At 47.0% G+C, this 19,359-nt stretch overlaps 1 protein-coding gene across 3 annotated transcripts in view; it reads right to left on the reverse strand.

The window, feature by feature from the left end:
- LOC119465114 (26S proteasome non-ATPase regulatory subunit 13) overlaps positions 1-1,739 on the reverse strand; it is a 213,177-nt gene extending 211,438 nt beyond the window's left edge. For all 3 annotated transcript variants that reach the window (XM_049655704.1, XM_049655703.1, XM_037725913.2), the window contains exon 1: positions 1,514-1,739. In XM_049655704.1, coding sequence (XP_049511661.1) covers positions 1,514-1,614 — 101 coding nt within the window. In that variant the 5' untranslated portion in view covers positions 1,615-1,739. The remainder of the gene's footprint in view (positions 1-1,513) is intronic.
- Between the last annotated feature and the right edge of the window lie 17,620 nt (positions 1,740-19,359).

Raw genomic sequence — 19,359 nt, forward strand, 5'->3', positions numbered from 1 at the left:
CCCCCATTCCCCGCCCCTCAGATGCTGAGCCCTACAAGGGCTGCAGAAATATGCATCTTTCCTATCCACAACCTCTACTCCTACATTTAGACAGATTCAGGGCGAGGCAGATGGCAAGAGATCTGGGCAAGGAGAGTACATTGAAATAGTGGTAGGTCTTAGGAGAGCAAGGTAGAGCTCTGTGGGATGCCAGCCGAGGAACCATCTGAGCGAGATCCACGGAAGAGTCCGACCGGTGAGAAATCATCCCACCCATTGCAGCAGAGGTCCACAAACGCCTGCGTTTGCAATTTTAGGCAAGAGTACGGCATGGTCAAGCATGTCGAATGTATCGCTAAAATCTGTTTGCACCATATCTGTGGGGATACCACAGTCCAGGTTGTAACTCACGTAGTGGATAATTGTTCCCAAAGTGGTCTCGCAGCTCCTGTTCTTTCTGAAACTGTGACTGTGTGGGAATGAAAAGGTGGTTGTCTTCAAAAAAAACTCCAGCAACTTGCCATTCACCAACTGCTCATACATCTGGCAAAGTATAGAGGCGACAGCCCCTGGGCGGTAGTTGGTTGGGACATGGGTTGACTTCGTTTGCCCTGGTGAAGAGCGGTGATGAAAGCCTGCTTCCAAGTGTCAGGGAGGAAGGAGTTATTCGCAAACGACTGCAGAATCCGTAGCAAAGGGTAAGAGGTGGTCTGGCCCAGTGGAGTTCATTAGGGATCAGAAAGACTCAAATGCTACAGGATAGCCGTGGAGTGAATACACAAAGCTCACATACTGGCAGCCTATGAAGGTAAAGCGTTGTTCGGCCAATCGCATGCTCGTTTAAAACGGCGTTTAAACGGCTCTTGGAAACAGAGTGTGTATGGACGCCAACACAGGCGCTGCGCCAACCTGGCCCGAGAACGCATTCTTCTGGAACGAGCGTGCGCAGTTTGCAGGTACATTCCCGCTCACTTTTTCTCAAGTGATTAACTGCGCCTGAACGACACAGCAGCAAGTCAGCGCATGTGTGTGCCGCCTTCTCGCCTCGCATAGTGTATAAACACTATAAACATAGAACAAGCACCCGACTCGCATCATAACTCGACCAGAACAGAAACAATGTAGCAAGCTCCTACTTGCTAATGCACAAACTCTGTCATCTGCTATTTGCAAATCAATTTGACGGGCATTAGTACCACGAAGTATCACATGCTCCCTCACAACGATAATTTGTTACATGAAAGTGCAACAAAAGAAACTGGAGCTGACTTTAATTTGCACCAAGGGGATGCGAAATTGCTGAATGAGACGATGAAGCTACCAAAGAATGCCTACGCAATTTGCGAACAATGGGTTCGATTTTCACGCTTTCAGTGGGCACACCGTTGAAAAGGCAATTGGAACGCTTTTAATGTCAGGCATATACATGAGCTCGCCTGCCCAACGTGCTCGTCTGCAAATTGAAAGTACATCCTGGACGACGGAGGGGCTGGCATGCACATTTTGTCGCGCTGCGCTCAAAGCCGGCACGTACCGCTTGTTGTACAACTCCTCGAACTCGGCCCATTGCTGCGACAGCTCGGGAGGGCTCTGCTCCTGCTGCTTCTTCAGGTAGGCACCCACGTCTTTGGCCATGACGGCGATTAACACAATTTCACTTGACAACGCACGACCAGACGCGTCAGCCTGCAGCAGAGCGTTTTGCTTTTGCCAGTCACGCTAATCACGTAAATGAAAATAAAAGGAGAGCTCTCCTGATATTGATGGCGACTGGCAACCGAAAAACACGTTTCAATGTGGTTACGGTGGCTAGATGGGTAGGTGTGCCGACCGCCGCTTCTGGAGCGTAGTTCACCGCTTCTCCGCATCATGACGCAAAATTGGCGCTGCGGACAGTAGAAAGGTTCAGCGGCGCGCGTCGTCTGCTTCTGGTGAGAGACGGCGCGCAAAAAAATAAAGCCCGTATTGGAAGCCCGTATGTCGTCTGTTCGTGTCAGTTTCAAAGGTGAAGAACTCCGGGTCTCTCGTACTGCTTCAAGCTCCTAAGCGATGTGGAATGTTTCAGGTCGGAAATATGACCAGCGAGATTAGCGGCGGCCTTGCTCCACCAAAGACCACCAGGGAGACTTACTGCTTCGCTCCGAACTGCAAATCGGGCTCTAAATTTGTGAGAAAGACAACGGAAATGTTCGCCCCGGGCTGCTCAGTAGCTTGCTCATGATCGGCGACGTTAATGAACAAGCCGTACACCGAAAAGCGTACGTCGATGAGCTCCTCGATGTTGGAAATTTGCAAGCCGCACATGAGGTGCTCAGCGCCTGCGACATCGAGCACCGCTGCGCTGCTACAGGGAAAAGCGACTCCAGACTGATATTCTATATAGCAGGCTATGTAGCACGGAAATTCCTGCAAAGGACCAAGTGCCCTGATTGCTCAGGGACATTACTGAATTCCACAGAATCAGCTCCTCCTCCCGAGTCGTCACTTACGCTGCACATGAGTAGGTCAGGGCTGATACTCCCTTCTGAAGCCCTAAACAAACTGGTAGCATCGCTAGAAGACGCCTTCGCGCTCTGCTTCAGTTTAAATGCGCTACGAAGGAATAGTATCGCCGACTTTGCATCCTTTCTGCAGATGAATCCTCCAAATTTGATCGGCTGTAAGCGGCACAAGAAAGAGCTCACAAACGATGTTGTGAAGTTCTATTCAATTACACGCCTTTACTTTCTTGTCAAGGGCAATAACATGGCGCGCGAAAGCAACAGGGAGAAGAGGAAGCACCTGAAGATGAGGCGTGTGCTGTGAACAATGCTATGATGTGGTGGACCAACGTTGCGGCCTTGCTGGCGCTAGCTAATTTATGTTGGTGTGTCTGCTGACTCAAGTTACGAGAGCTTTTCTTGTATTTTAAATATATTCACGACTCTAGTCCAAGACATCTTGCTTTATTTTTATTACAATAAAACAGTGACCCATATGCACTTACCAACACAATTCTTCTCGCACCAATTTAGGTACCGTAACTGACGCAGCAATAAAACAATAGCTGGAATTCTCGAAATTGAAGCATTAGAACTCGCTAAATATCATGTAAACACGGTTCCACATACCGTATAAAACCATTGCAGTATTGTTTTATGCATGGAAAAAATGCATTTACGTCTTTAATGCACTTGGCTGGAGCGCCGCGTATGTGACCGATTGCCAAGCTAGAAAATTTACTTCAGCATTTCGTTTTTTCTGACTAGACGACAACAACAAGTTCCTCATTCTGGCTTGGCCTACACTGCCCAGAACGGTATTATAACGCGCACTTCAAATATACAATCAGAGGCAAGCGATACTATCAGACACGCAGCTCGTCTACACAGCGCAGCCACCACCGCCATATTTAGATACAATACTGATCTCAAAGGCTATGCATTTGATGGTCAAATGCGGCGAAAGCGATTTGAAAAGCCGCAAATACGCTTTAAACGTCAAAATTTTGAACACCACATCTTTCTTTTTGTTTATTGTACGTTTGTTTGTAAATACAGGCAAGTGTAGAATTATTTTTAAATTATTTTTAAAATGATTTGTAACAAAAGGTCTAAACACGTGCTTTCTAAAGGCCGCCATTGGTGCGACCCGGTTACAATTGTGTACTAAGCCGCTATTCTGGACATTCCGCCATTTTCTTCGAGGCGTGACGTAGGCGCGACGCTTACAAAATGGCGCCGATAGCCCCGTTTCGCTTTCGTAACGTGACGCAAATTTGACGTTTCGCCTAAGAAACTGTAATGTAGGCATTGAACATAGCGTGGTTGATAAAGCAAAACAGTTTTCCTCCCCAGTGAAAATAAAGCAGCTAGCTCAAAGCGTACGATTATTCGATCAAAATCGTTTCTCGCTTCCGTCGTCTGCATGCGCACAGGCTGTCGTCTGCTTCATTAGCTAGGATGCGTGTCCTCGGGAAACGGAATGAGTCATCGTATATTGGCGCGCACGCGCTTGCTTTCTACCTTGAGACAATATACGCGACCTGCCAGTGATGAACTGCGCCCGCTCTAGGCCGCGTTATCGCTATCTCGTGATCCGCAAGTGACTCAGCCCGACTCGTCTGGCTGAGAAGCGGCCGAATATCATCGATAGCGTTGCGCGCGCCACAGTTATACGCTTGAGCGACGCAAACGCCGGCACTGCCATCTCTTGTGCACTTCGCCGCTTACTCGCACCGCGAGAGGAAACTTCAAGGCGCCGTCTTGCGTACATTTCTTTTTGTAAATTAAAAGTCACCGTTGTCATAGCCTCTGATGACGCGAAAAGTCATTAATATTGATTACAATACAAACACAATAGTGAAAAGTGCGAAATGTCGCAGAAAGTTTGCTAGTTTCAACCAATATTATTTCAAATAAACGTGTTTTTAATAGAAATGATGGTTCAAAACACAAATGCCAACACCACCCGAGAGCGATGCAAATGCTATGAGCACGCGTTGTGAACAAAATATTTTCATGGCCCCAAATGACAGGGAAAATGCGGCGATACGCATGACTCTCGACTGACACTGCATATGGCCGCTCATTACCATAATTCGCGCGGCTCGTCGCACTACCAAATTATGGCGGAAAATCTGTGCAATGGCGGCCCAGTGCAACGTCACGCAACGTCAAATTGACGTTTACGAAACGGCCCTTCCTGTGACGCTCTTCACGGGATATTCTTTCAGCCAATCAACAACTGACATGCCGGCTATCTTGAAACGCCACCACATATTCGCGAAATTGCAGATGCATTCCACGGGCTTCTGCACGCTACCGTACACATTCTTTTTAAAGCGCTAAAGTCGCAATATAGGTGCTAAGGACCACGCAAAAGTATTAGTCGATAAAATTTGCAGCTCCACGTCACGTTTCGTCATTCTGACGAAAACGCAAAATAGCATTTTGCAAAACTTCCGTTTCCCGGCACAAATTTCAAAACACGTGACCTCTGGACAGCCAATGAGACAGCCAAGATGGCGGATAATGGCGGCCGTGCAGCCGCCATGCGTGTCCAGAATAGAGCCCCTACTAGCAATTGGGCGCGTTATGTTAGCGCGCTCCGAACTCCAAAGGAGCACGCTCGAGTGCGCTCGAGTGCGACGCCTTCGGAGCTTAACTTAACGGCGATATTCGCCGACTGCTTTCGGGTTACTTTCGGGCGCACTTTCGGGGTTACTTTCTGGCGAATGTTATGTTGCTTCCGCAACCGCTATCGCATTGCGCGCGCTTTTTGAAGATGGCGCCGCCGATAAACACCCTCCTGCAGTTTTTGATAGACGATGAAGAGCTAGAAGAACTTGACGCGCAGCGACGGTCGCAGCAGAAGCGGCTTATGTATGCGATGCAAGCTGTTCGTGGTGTTCTCAGAGGTACCCTGTCAGAGGATTTATTTCTGCTCCGCGGTATGCTGACTGATGACTCATTGCCGATCGCAAGAGGACAGAAAGCCTTATGATCCGAGGCATCCAGGATTATGTGATCAACCTTGCGCCCAGATACACGTACACACAATTCAAAGATCAGTGCCCCAACATCTTCCATGATACCATGAGGACCTGAAGAAATCATACACATGAACGTAGCGACGAGAAGGCGCCAAACTGCGACTGTTCGGTTACGTACCTGAGCGTCTGGCAAGTAATGATCGGGCCGTCATTTTCGGTTCGTGATAAGCTCAAACCGCGCCAACACGCGAAGTTCCCGATCATGCCTTGGAGCAGACGCCCGGCTGCGCAGCGGCGGCAGGAACGAGTGGGCAAGGAGCACGGACATGCAAGTGGAAAGAGTCGGAAATACGTCATTTTTACGGAAGTCGTAGCAGGCGCGCGCTCTCGCGCACCGTCTCCAGGGTGGAGCGCGTGCGTACAAAAATCCCTCACGTGACCAGATCCTAGGCACCTAGGGACACGATCATTTAGGGACTTTTGAGAAGGCGCGATGGTGGCGCCAAGTGACGACGGCATGGGATGGCGTGTTCGTTCTCGGCGTGATCGTTCTCTGGCCCGCGCCCACCGCGCGTTGTTCAACATTGCGTGTGTGATTGTGCTTGCGTTGCTTGTGAATTGGTTGTAGGTTCTGTGTTACTTGGCGGAAAGCCGTGAGTAGTGCTTGTGTGGCAGTGCGGCTTTGGCCTCGGTGAGCTCTGGCAATACAGAACCTGCGTTGTGTGATCCGTGTTCCTTCACAATGCGGAGGTGGTGACGATTGAAATGTCGAAGTGGCGTAGCGCCTCGGCAGTGCAGTTCAGCGAACCGCGTCCGCCTTTGCATAACGGACGTCGAGAGATATGCTGCTCTCTACAAGTCATAAAAATGTGACTGCGTCGACCGCCCACGGTTCAGCGCTGAATGTGTGGTTCAAGTACTGTGCTTGAAACGAATGGCGCAGCTGTGGTGGCAGAACGCCATGAGGCCTCAGTTCGTGCTGTATGCTTGAAACGAGTGGTGCAGCTGTGGTGGCACACCGCCGTGAAATCCGTGCTGTGCAGACGCTCGAAATATCCAATTCACGTCGGCGTCTTGGCAACGGCCAGTTCGCGAACCGGCGAGCGGCGCCTCTGTGCCCGCCCTATTCGGTAGCATCGACGCAATAATATTTACGTAACCAGTCCTTGCTTGACAGACGCCGATGGCGAAGGTGCTGCGATATGCTGCCGGCCAGCTTTGCAGTTTTTCTCACATTAAAAACATGTAGCATATATACATGCCTAGCATGTGTTATAAGACAATGTCTACCATGAGACGATTGTCAGGAGTGCCCCAGTACTGCTCCCAATCTGGCATTCCACGCTTTGCATGCCCTCAGTAATCATGATGACAATGTGGGCCCATTTTCTTCAAAGTGAGTTGCTATTCTGTTTGCAAAATGGGGAGGCTAGCTAAGCTGGTCTGTTCTTTGTGTTTTGTCAATTTGATGACAAATTATTGGCAATGTTATTTTAAGGTGCTTTTAAAAGATGTTAATACCCCTGTCAGACGGGCATCCGCAAACTCCTTTTAACTCCCTCGTCTTTATGTTGAGGGAGATGCATGCGATGTCACACGGTCGCCCTTCCACTTAGGGAGTTTAACGGAGCTTTTGGTCAAGGGAGATCGGCGATCTCCCTCAGCGGCTGAAGGGAGTACTCTCGTGCCCAGGCTTGTTGTTGTAAAGCTGAGAATTTAATTATTTTTGCATTAAAAATAATGTCGAGTGTTTTTCAAAACAGTTCTGCTGAAATAAATAAACGTTCAAGTGCAAATCAGCATACTCGCCATGCCGCAAAGGAACACAGAGAAGCACATGGTGGCTAGCGTCGCTGTCAGCACTGCTATGTTTAGCGAGTGCACTTTCATTTTTAGCGAGGTGTATGTTTTTCGCATCAAATATAATAAATAGTGTTTTTTATGGAAGGAGCGTTAATCATAATAGCTACGAGCGTAACTAGAAGTTACATTTTTGTAATTCTACAAACATCAAACGCCGCTGATAGCGCCTCTGGCGACTTCTTATGAAAACTTGTTATTGGCCGTGTGACACGGCCACAACTTCCTTGAGGTCGAACTCCCTTAGGAAGTTTCGCGCTCCCTTATCCTAAAGGAGTTTGTGGGTGCCCGTGTGACATGGGTATTAGCCTACCAAAAAATTCCACCAGTGGCAGTGTTCTTTGGTGGTGACAGAAAAGTGAAACTGCAGACGACCAAGTTGGCCATGCCCGCATTCTTGCAAAATTTAAGAGCAATGTCGGCACCCACAACCTTACAACTGTGATTGAGCCATGGATGGCCACATGCTTTCTGCACCAATTATAGGCCCTTACGCAACATCAGTGAAGAGCCAACAGACCAACGTACTGTGTTCCCTTCAACCTAGGCAGTCTACAGTTCATTGTTGTCGCAACAGCTGATCGCCCCGCAAATTCACAGCCTGTGCCTTCTGCTGCTACTACGGTCAACTCGTCACCCGTGCACAACACACTTCTAGTTGCCCTAGTGGTAGTGCCGTTGCTTCTAAATATTGAGTAACCACACATTGTAGGCTACAAGGGCATTGTTGCACTGCATCTCATCTCCATGTGTGTTGTGTTGCTGTTTGCATATATGTCCTTGTTTGATAAGTGCTCTGAATTTTTTTCACTGCTGCAATGTCTTGACTGCACTGTGGCAGTGTTGTATGTACTATCGATTAACCTCCATATACACAAGTGCTTTGATCATCAATCTTCAAAAATGCAACCTTCATGCTGCTCCTTCCTTCACAAGAAAGCGTGCATATTAAACATTATTCTTGCCCCAACTAGAATTGGTAGGTTCAATTTGGTCACCTCACCAGACATATCTAATCCGCATTCTTGAGTATAGCCAAAACTGTGCTGCACGTTTAATCGCCAGGGATTGCAACCAATATTTGAGCGTATCTAACATTATGTTGTCATTGTCACTACCATCCTTGGAATCGTGCCAGAATGTAGTGTCGTTTTGTCTGCTACATAAAATCATTAATAGTGAGCAGTCGTCCACCTTGCCTCTTGTTTGTCCATCCCACACATCTAGGTGCTTGCACAATCGCCTTAGCGTCCAGCACATTTTTGGTCGAACTAATGCCTTTGACTTGTGTGCTTTGCCACGTGCCATTAGGCATTGGAATGGTCTTCTCGATAACATTGCTGACATTAACAATACTGTAACCTTCAGACAAAAAATCAGTATGTTTGGGTAGTGTTCAAGTGGTTTCTATTTCTGGTGTATGTAACTTTTTTTATGTAATTATGCAATCGTACTATTCACTGTATAACCCAGCTTTCTAATGGTAGAATTTTACTTCACGATTTTATAATTTGTTATCTTTAATTTATTGCGTTGATCTTGTGTCGCTGTTTATATTTCTAACGTTGTATAACTTTTTCGCTCCTTTGTTATGCGATGCCCTCCCCCCTCCACGCAATACTCCTTCTGGAGCCTGTGACGTAGATGAATACATAAACCAGATAGCACTACTGTTTCTTGTGAAATCAAAATTGTGTATATTGTTGTGGTTTTACCAATAGAAGCTCTAAATCGTAAATTGTTCTCCTGCAATGCCAGCAACGTATCCATAACAGGCCAGTTGTGTATATTGCCTAGAATTATCGTTCTTAGACCCTGAAAAGTGTGGAATATCCTATCTTCCTGTCTGTCCGGGTCTTTATCCATTTTTCCGTAAACTTGGGTCACTGGGTAATCCATGGTATAAGGGGTAGAGCACTGGGGCTGTTGTGCTGAGGACACCCAGTTTGAAACAAAAATAGGTCACGAGGTATGGGCCGGGCCGCTCATCAATGACAAAAAAAAAAATTTCTTAGGTGCTGGGCAGATTCGAATCGAATGTCAAGCACCGACTTAGCGGCAACCCTGCTAACAGGCGTAGCATGTCCAGAGGGACTCGTGAGAGAGGAGCCCGACTCATACATGACTGATCTCTGTGGTGGCAATACAATGTCTTTACATTGTTTCAATGCTATCGTATTAGCATCGGCATCATTGTGAAATGGGTTGTGCCAGAATTTTTCTTTCTAAATTTATTCGCCTGTACCTATGTGCCACAGCTGAGCTTCTATCTCAACATTAGTCGATCTCAACTGAAGTAATGTATATATAGCCTTAGCTATAATTTCTAATGCGCATGAATGATTCTCACCAAGAGTAACAACCGCATCAATTCCATCACAATCTGCACCTGCATTATCAAATATGTTATAGTGAAGTGAGTCTGCTACAACTGAGGATCGAACATGTTTTCAGTTTCAAGCAAACCATGCCAGTCAATTTCATGAAAGTGGCATTACAGAATTCACAGGCATTCAATTGCACAATGCATGCTTATAGGCAATTTTATATTCAGTTCATGGCAGTTGCCATCTTGGGCTGTCGTAATCTAAATTTTGTGCATAGTGACGTCAAGTTTACTTAATCGTGGAACGTTAAAAACACCTGTGCACTGACTCTAGGTTGTTACAGCCAGAAAAATGGGCATGTGAGCAACCATGGTAAGAGCGCCCCAAAGCTCCAGTATAAGGGTGCCTGCATGCGCTCCCCCCCCTCCCCCCCTTTCACCATTCAGTGCAGAGTAGGGAAAACTGCGTCATTTGCAACTGAACAGAAGTTACAAAAAAAGAGTTCCATAGAACAATTTACTTTATTTTTCATTAATTGTACATAATGACGGAAGTCTGCAGTCAGGCATTCCGCTCACTAAGGCACATGGAAACAAAACAGGAAAACAAAAATGAGTAGCTCATGAAAAATTAAGCCCTCGAACATGCAATATACATCCATCACCTGTGCACCATCAGCCCGATTACAACTTTTCTATTACTGTGCAAATATAGCTGTAGCCATTTGCCTTTGCACACAACTTCTTTCAGTGGTTTATGGGTTCAATTTATTAGATATCTTTAGTGGCACACCTAATTTCCTTTTTTTTTTTTTTGAGAAGCTCAATCACCACATACCTGTGATGCTTTGTTTCCCAAGCACCAAATAATGCCAGCAACCTCATCACATTATCATGGCAATCTCTTAAAAGTCACAATTTTATTTGGTCGTTTTGACAAGATTGCCAAGCTGATTAAACATGAATTGCACTGAATCCTTCTATATAATCTCAACTCTTTCCTTGATTGGCACCAGTATATCAAGCTTTAAGTTGACAACTTGAAGCATCACTTTCATATTCTTCAGGATAGGTAGGTTATCTTTATGTTTGCTTGGATTGTTACACATTATTGATGGCAAGCGCCATGAACACTTCCAGATTTTGCGAGAACTTTCATTTTTCAACTTCTATTTCATCAGTGACTCCACCACACCTACCGGTGTGATAGTTTTCTTTGCATGCAAGGAGTATGTTATACTTTCACAAGCATCATCCAAATGTGGTTCACGTTCAAGGCATTCACCAGACATGGTAAAGCAACATTTGGCGGCAGTTGCAGCAAATAGAGCAATGTAACAGTCGAAAAAGCAACCAATCTGCGATTGTACAGCAAAATCCCATTTTTGCAGCTACTCTGACGCCACTGCTGTAATATAATATGTAGAAAACAGACAGCCTAAGCTAATGATCAAAGAACTGCTCAGTGACAACAGAAATTCAGACATGTGATCAAACAACCGCTCAGTGATCCACAGATCCAGACGTGATGCTGCAGCAACTGTGGAATTCCTTTAACGTGTTTTCACAGTACACCCATGTGCACAAGAAATCTAACACTATAGGGTATACCATTTGGGCAGCTGCTTTGGTGCTGCTACCACTGCCAAAGTCCTGCACCCCTCAGTCAGTCAATAGGCACTGAAAGTACTGGATTTGCATGCAAGTAACACGACCACAAATATGATGCAACGAGCGGCTTTTGGTCTCTCCTAAATAAAAATTTAATGTGATTATATGTGTCACGAACCCGAATATAATGCGAGGCGCGTCCTGAGGCTGGAAATTTCAAGGAAAAAAAGGCAATATCCGTGAAAGTGAGCCATCAAGTATAGGGTGTGTCCTTCTACATTGAGCTTATTCCAATGACAAAATTCAGTGAGGCACCTGACACAGCCACCAACTCCACACCCCCTCACCACACATTCGTGCTGAGCCCCAACCCACACGATGGACTCCCATGTCTCATGTGAGCAGTGAGTGATAATCCTAACATACAGCTTGTTTGAAAGCAGAACCAAACAGAGTTCTGCAAACGCCACATTCGAGTTGAGGCTATATTCACAGCATAGCTGCAGTGCACGCTTGCTTGCTGTAGAGACTACCATCATAATAAACATGCACGGCATTGTTGACATTGTAGCATCGCCTCAGCGGGTTAAGATACGATTTGTTGCCCTTTTTGCACATAAGCACGCGTCTATATTGTGCGAAATTAGGGCACCACAGCTGCACCACTCGTTTCAAGCACAGTACTCAAACCACACATTCAGCGCTGAACCGTGGGCGGTCGACGCAGTCACATTTTTGTGACTTGTAGAGAGCAGCACATCCCTCGACGTCCGTTATGCTAAGGCGGACACGGCGACGCCACATCGCGGTTCGCTGAACTGCGCTGCCGAGGCGCTACGCCACTTCGACATTTCAATCGTCACCACCTCCGCATTGTCAAGGAACACGGATCACAAAACGCAGGTTCTGTATTGCCAGAGCTCACCGAGGCCAAAGCCGCAGTGCCACACAAGCACTACTCACGGCTTTCCGCCAAGTAACACAGAACCTACAACAAATACACAAGCAACGCAAGCACAATCACACACGCAATGTTGAACAACGCGCGGTCGGCGCGGGCCAGAGAACGATCACGCCGAGAACGAACGCGCCATCCCATGCCGTCGTCACTTTTAGCGCCACCATCGCGCCTTCTCAGACGCACGCAGGGTGGAGCGCGTAGAGCGCGCTCCGTAATTACGCACCGGAAGTCGCTTTTTAGCCGTTAAGTTTAAAAGAGCGCGCTCTGCTGGCTAGAGCGCGCTCGAGCGCCTTAACTTAACGCGCCCATTGTAAATACGCGACCGGGTTAGAGTGTACTAGAATACTTGGGTAGTGGAAAGAGCGGCGGGCAGCGCGTGAGGCACTTGATGTTAACGCTACCAGGTGGCGCCAGCGGCTCCTAACCGAGCACCAGCAAGCGCTCGAAAGCGGTCAGTCAGCCGCAAGCACGGAAGTTTTCTTTTATTATTACTGCAGTTATGCATAGTACTCGCGCTGCAAATGTCATTGATAGCTTATGAGCGAATTAATCAAAGCAATATGACTTCAGCAGGGCTAAGCTTTCGTCAGATTACCTCCGCTGAGGAGACGGCGCCAAGGCACGAAGTGCGTGAAGCTTCGCGCTTACAGTAAGAAGTCGTCTTAGGAGATCTTGCGTGGAACGGCGACGTCTGCGTCAATTTACTGGCGTGTTAATACGAACAGCCCCTGTGAGATGCATACATCACGTCACGAGTGCACGCTCCGGGCACTTCGTACTCCTGCCAGTTCTCTTATCACAGGCACGCGCCTTTGCGGCACTAACAGACAGCAATTCCAGGTGTTCTGCGCGTTTCTTTTTTCATATTTTGGAGTAAATTTTAAATTAAATCGCGATATCATTATGAGGCACGCCGTAGTGAGACTCCGGGTTAATTTAGACCACCTGGGGTTCCTTAACGTGCACTCAATGAACGGTACAAGGGTGCTTTTGCATTTCGCCCCCATCGAAATGCGGCCGCCACGGCCGGTATTCGATCCCGCAACCGCGGGCTTAGCAGCGCAGCACCAAAGCCCCTACGCCACCACGGCGGCGTAATGTTTTGTCCCTGGAGTGGCAAACCTCTCCTCTTTTGTTACGGTTTTCTCTTGTTCCTCAAACACAAGACGAAGCTATCGTTTCATTTAATACTGAAGCATATAGAATGCAAAATTGAAGGAAAAAAAAAAACATTTTTTACAGACCAACTGTTTATTTAAATCCGTTGGTTCAAGACATGTGCACCAGGTATAATCACGTAGAACACAATTTGTTCAAAGCTGGTGTGCGTAAACTGTTCACGCGAAAGTTTAAAGGAACGGAGTAATTAAGGTTCCCTGAAAACCAAGCAAGCACGCTCATGTGCAGCGTCTTAGCTTTAGGTAGTTAGCAGTTTCCGGTTTCTGGCACCCAGCGCCAGGAAAAAAAGAGAAAAAAAAAAAGCCCTTGCAATGAAGTGCAGACGGGTAGTCGGCTAGTCGCAAACTGCCGACGTTTCCGAGTGTGGCCTATTTGTCTTTGCGGTGCAAATTCCTATTCCACTGATTTCGTTGGGCTTCTTTCAAGGCTTTAAACAACGACAACGTCCGTTCATTTAGCTCACGAAATCTGTGTACCGGCTCTTGCAACCTCATCTCATCTCCCAATTGTTGGCTCATACCCACTACGGGGGATGCCAAGAATCCTGTGATTTCAACTATATATGTTTATTAGAATTTAAACAAAAAACTAAATTTGTATAGCAGAAATTAGAAAAATACCATAAAGAATTTTAAGATAAAATAATTTTGACATAAAAAAGGTAAATAATAGGAATAATTCATAATTCTAGAAATACAGCAAGGTACTCTTTTTGTGCCTCTTATGAAATTGTAAACTCCAAGAAAAGCATCCTTGTGGCTGTGTCCCAGTGAAGTCACCCCAAAAAGAGAAAATCGTTGGCCAGGTTAGTCTTTCGAAATGAAATTTCTAAGTGTTTTATCAGTCTTAAAATTCGGTGGCACAACATAATAACTTCTTGTTGGGCGAGTTGGTGTTTACAGTAGCGCTCGTCTTTCCTTTCCTCTCGTCTTTCGCTGTTGTCTTTTATTTCGAGTTTTGCGCTAATAAGTATATTGTTTGGTGGCACAAGAGGAAAAAAATAAGTGATCAACGAATTCAGGTGCATTGCAAAAAGAACATAGAGGTGACACAGCGAGACCAGACCTGTGTAAGTAAAAATTTAGAGGCGGTATACGGCATCTCAATTTTGTAAAGGAATCTGACACCGATTATTGTTCTACGGTAAACAAAGATAGTGGAAGAAGGCGTTAAAATAGATTTTGCGATAGCGCAAGAAAATCTAACGTGTCGGAAACGCGGTAAAAGACGCAGAAACTGCGTCCGCAACCTTACTGACAGCCGCTACTGCGGCCGCGATCTCCTCGGATGGATGGATGAGGCTGAACCCTTTAAATCGGGCGGTGGCATACGCCACCTAGCCATGGCTATTAACATAATTTGTACTTTGTGGTGGGTGAAATTTCACCCCTTCCTTAATTTTATCCACCAATCAGATAACCTCTGTTTGGTTATTTCTACCCGCTTAAAGTCTATTTTGCCTTCACTGTCCCTAAACCCCTCCTGCAGTCCAAATATTTGATTGACAGTTTTCTGGTCAGCTTCCTCCATTTTGTATCAACATTCCTCATGTACAAATAACTGAAAACTCTCCTTGCCCACCGCTTTTCTGCCATCTCTCTCAATCGCTCCTCAAATTCTATCTTGCTGCTGGCTTCCCTGCCCTCGAATGACGTCCATCCCATGTCACCCTGTACCCCCTGATTTGGTGTATTTCCGTGTGCTCCCAGAGCCAGTCTACCTACCCCTCGCTGCTTAACTTCCAACCTTGCTCGAACCTCTGATCTCATGCACAGGACCGCATTGCCGAAAGTCAAACTAGGGACCATCACCCCTTTCCAAATCCCTCTCACCACTTCGTACCTATTGTAATTCCACAGTGCCCTATTTTTCATCACAGCTGCATTTCTGCTACCTTTAGCCGTCACATATTTTTCATGTTCCGTTAGGTACTCACCCCCATTGTTTATCCACACTCCAAGATATTTGTACTTATCCAGCACCTCCAGCGTAACCTCCTGTATCCTATGCTCGCTGCCCTGATTATCATTAAAAGTCATGACTGCCGATTTTTCTTTACTAAACTTCAAACCTAAGCTATCTCCCTCTTTACCACAGATGTCCATTAATCTCTGCAAGTCTTCCTTGCTGTCAGCCATAAGTACAATGTCATCTGCATACATCAGTCCTGGTAATGACTGTTTAATCCATTCTCCCTGCTTGAAATAGGAAAGGTTGAAGCCAAGTCCGCTCCTCTCTAATTTTTTCTCTAATCCTTGTAAATACAGCATGAACAACAGAGGTGACAGAGGGCACCCCTGCCTAAGCCCCTGCTGTATCTCTATAGGCCCAGATACCTTGTTTTCCCATTTTATAAGCACCCTGTTACTTTTATAGATATCTTTTAAAAGATTTCTTACTCCATCTTCCACCTCTAGAGTGCCCAGTATGTCCCACAAATCCTTTTGGATTACGCTGTCATAGGCTCCCTTGATATCCAGAAAGGCAAGCCATAGGGGCCTGTGTTCCTTTTCTGCTATTTCAATACACTGTGTCAATGAGAACAGATTATCTTCTAACCTTCTTTGTTTTCGGAACCCATTTTGTTGTTCCCCCAGCACCTCCTCGCTCTCCACCCATGCCTGCAGTCTGTCCTTTATAATCTGCATCACCACCCTGTAAACCACTGACGTCACTGTTATGGGACGGTAGTTGTTTATGTCGGCTTTGTCCCCCTTTCCCTTATATATCATGCTCATCCTGCTCAGTCTCCACCCGTCAGGGGCTTTACCGTCCATTATCATTTTGCTCACTGCCTCTCTTAATGCTTTCTTAGATTTTGGGCCCAATGTCTTTATCAACATAATTGGGATGCCATCAGGACCTGTCGACGTGCTACTAGGAACCCTCTTCTCTGCCCTTTCCCACTCGCTTTGTGCCAGTGGAGCCACTGCACTGACTAGTCCATCCTCACCTGATTGAGCACATGCTATGTTTCGTTCTTTAAATTTTTCTGTCATCATTGTTCTTATATGTTCCATTGCCTCATCTCCCTCTAGTCGAACACCTTGAGCTGTAACTATAAACCTCTGCTCTAGGCTAGTCTTATTACTCAAGGAGTTGAGATGTTTCCAAAATTTCTTCGCTGCTTTTCTATCCTTTTTGTTTACTTCTGACAACCATTGGCTCCCCTTTCTTCTGATCTTCTCATTGATCAAATTGGATGCTTCCCTTCTACAGTTTAAGAAGTTGTTCCATTTTCTGCCTACATCAGCTTCTGGTTCACCCCTCTGCTTTGAATATCTGTGTTCCCTGGATGCTTCCTGACCTTTCTCTATGGCCTTCTTAACCTCCTCATCCCACCAGCTCTTGGGTTTACGTCTTCTGTTCCCTTTTGTCCTGACTCGTACCTTAGTAAGCTCTAGCTCAAATAGTCCTGTTAAATTTGCATATGTCCATTCTGTTTTTGTATCCTCTGAAATTACTTCCTCAATTTGCTGGGTTGCTATTTCAAGCTGCTTTTCCGAGTAAAATATCCCACCTGGTTGTTCATCTTGCCTCCTACCTACTTTCATTTCCCTTCTAAAACTCACCTTAATACGTTTGTGATCACTACCTAGACTTCTGGAGCCATATTCATCTATGCTCATTACATTTAGCCTATCGTGCATCCTATGTGACATTAGTGCATAATCTATCGTCGACTGCAGGCTCCCTACCTCCCATGTTATGTGCCCTTCACACTTCTCAGTACTGTTGCATACAACTAAGTCATGCATTTCACACATATCCAGCATCATGTTGCCTGTTGAGTCTGTGTACCCGTCCATGTCTTCTATGTGTGCGTTCATATCTCCTAGTATAATAATCTCGCACCCTTCTCCTAGCTCATTAATGTCACTTGATATGCATTCCAGCATTTTTTTGTTTTACTCTTTGGCATTTGCTCCTGTCCACAGCTATACAAAGCCAAGGAGTGTCTGCTCTCCTGCAACTTTCCCTTTTAGCCATAAATGCTCCTTGCATTCCTGTTTGACCCTTTCCCAGTTCATACTTTTATGAATGAATGCACCAATTCCACCCCCTTTTCTGCTGCCCTCTGTTCTATTGCAATATTCCCATGCATAGTCAGGATTACAGGGAGGTTGCTCCATGTCCCTAAGATGTGTCTCCACAAACCCGTATACCATCAGCTTTTCTTGCCTTAGTTGCTCGTCTATCTCCTCCCACTTCAGCCTATTCCTGCCACCTTGCATGTTAATGTAACCTATGTCAGAATGACCTTGCCCCTGGTGCTTACGTCTATTTCTTCTACCGATTCTACGTTTCTTGAATCTTGGAGCCTCTCTGGGTCCGTCTTCGTCTACACTGGTGGTCTTAGGGCTCTGGGTCCCCCCCAAAAAGCCGTAGCTTGGCGCCCTATCCTACTACCTACGCTCCCGCCCGTGGCACCACTGTAGTGAATGCCATCCTGTGCAAAAGGCTGGGAGCCAGACTCGTACACTTCCCGGTTTACCTCCATTACACCGTACCCAAGTGGTCTGCACAGACCCCAAATGACCCGGTTAGCCTCAAGCACCCTCCATTCCATCGCGCTAGCCTGGCCCCGGACATGTGGGATTGTGCATATGGTCACATGCACTTTCGCAGAGGTTTCTCTGAGTTTACGCAACCCAACCTCTAACTGTCCGTTTAGGTTCTGGCTCCTTCCCTTCAGCACATCGTTGAGACCAGCATGGATAACGACCAGATGTTCATGCTCGAGGTTGTCCGATACCACCTTCTGAGCTTTTGCCATTGCGTCAACCATGCACTTCCCTGACTGGGCCTCCACCCTCACCCGCTCGTCTGCCTTCACTGTTGTAAGGACGCCCTCCTTAACCCTAGCTACGTTGGAGTCCCCCACCACTAGGACCCTTCGCTCTACACGTTTGCCTCCCGCCTGCGATTGTCGTCCTCCAGTTCGCGCTAGCTGGTTCTCCACCCGCCCTGCGCCACTGACACGTGACGATGTGCTCCCTGCCGTTCGTCCCTTCCCACCCGAAGCCTGCCGCACTACCTCGCTGTAGAGTTGTGGAACCGCCGTGTTGCCGCCGGCTCTCGCCTGCTGTTCAACGGCCCCTAGGCGTCCCTCCCTGCTCTCATGGCATGCCTCTGCCTGAGTCTCCGCGCTGTCCCCGCCGCCCGCCTGTACCATTAGCGCCTCCACCCGCTCTTCCAGCACGGCCCGCTTTTCCCGTTCTTCTTGTAGCTCGCCAGCTATTCGCTTTACCAGGACGGCCTCGGCCCCCTCCCTGTGAAGCAACTCGCCGATCCGAGTTTTGAGCTCAATTCGCCGCTCTCGCTCCACCTTCAGCTCCCCTTTGAGCTCTTCCACACTGGCTGCCCATTCCCCTTCCATCCGCCGCACAGCTCCCTTAAATCCTTCACACGACCTGCACGCGAAGCTAGCCTCCTCAGCGTCGGCTAAACTGGCGAAGTGCGTCTCGTCCAAATAACACCAACGTTTGCACTCCTCGCACTGCACCAGCTCGTCATCACCCCTGTCCTTCCTAGCCTGCCGCGCCATTGTCCACCCGTCCACCTATCGAGAAAGCCCAATAAAAAACCTGAGCAAGGCCCCACGGTAAGCCGTACGGCAAACTCGCTATCCGGCTACCTCCGCTAGCTTCCCTAACGCGGTTTAAAACTGCCGCTTTACACTGCTTTCACCATGCAACACGTGCGCCACAACCCGCTTCCAAAAAAAAAAAAAAAATTAAACAAATTGAACTATTCGCTACCTACTAACGTCCTATCAAACTAACCAAGAAACTAAAAAAACATGAAAAACAATATATAGATAGCTCGGGTACCCTAACACTTCTATCAACCAAATAAGAATAAACAAAAATTGAACTTATTCACTGCTCCTGCTGCGCTGAGCTCCACTCGGCCACGACCGTCCTCGCGTTTGACCGCTGGCGCCACGCTGCGCCGCTCGCGCGTACC

Source organism: Dermacentor silvarum, chromosome 9, assembly GCF_013339745.2.
Source record: "Dermacentor silvarum isolate Dsil-2018 chromosome 9, BIME_Dsil_1.4, whole genome shotgun sequence".
Classification (NCBI taxonomy): domain Eukaryota; kingdom Metazoa; phylum Arthropoda; class Arachnida; order Ixodida; family Ixodidae; genus Dermacentor; species Dermacentor silvarum.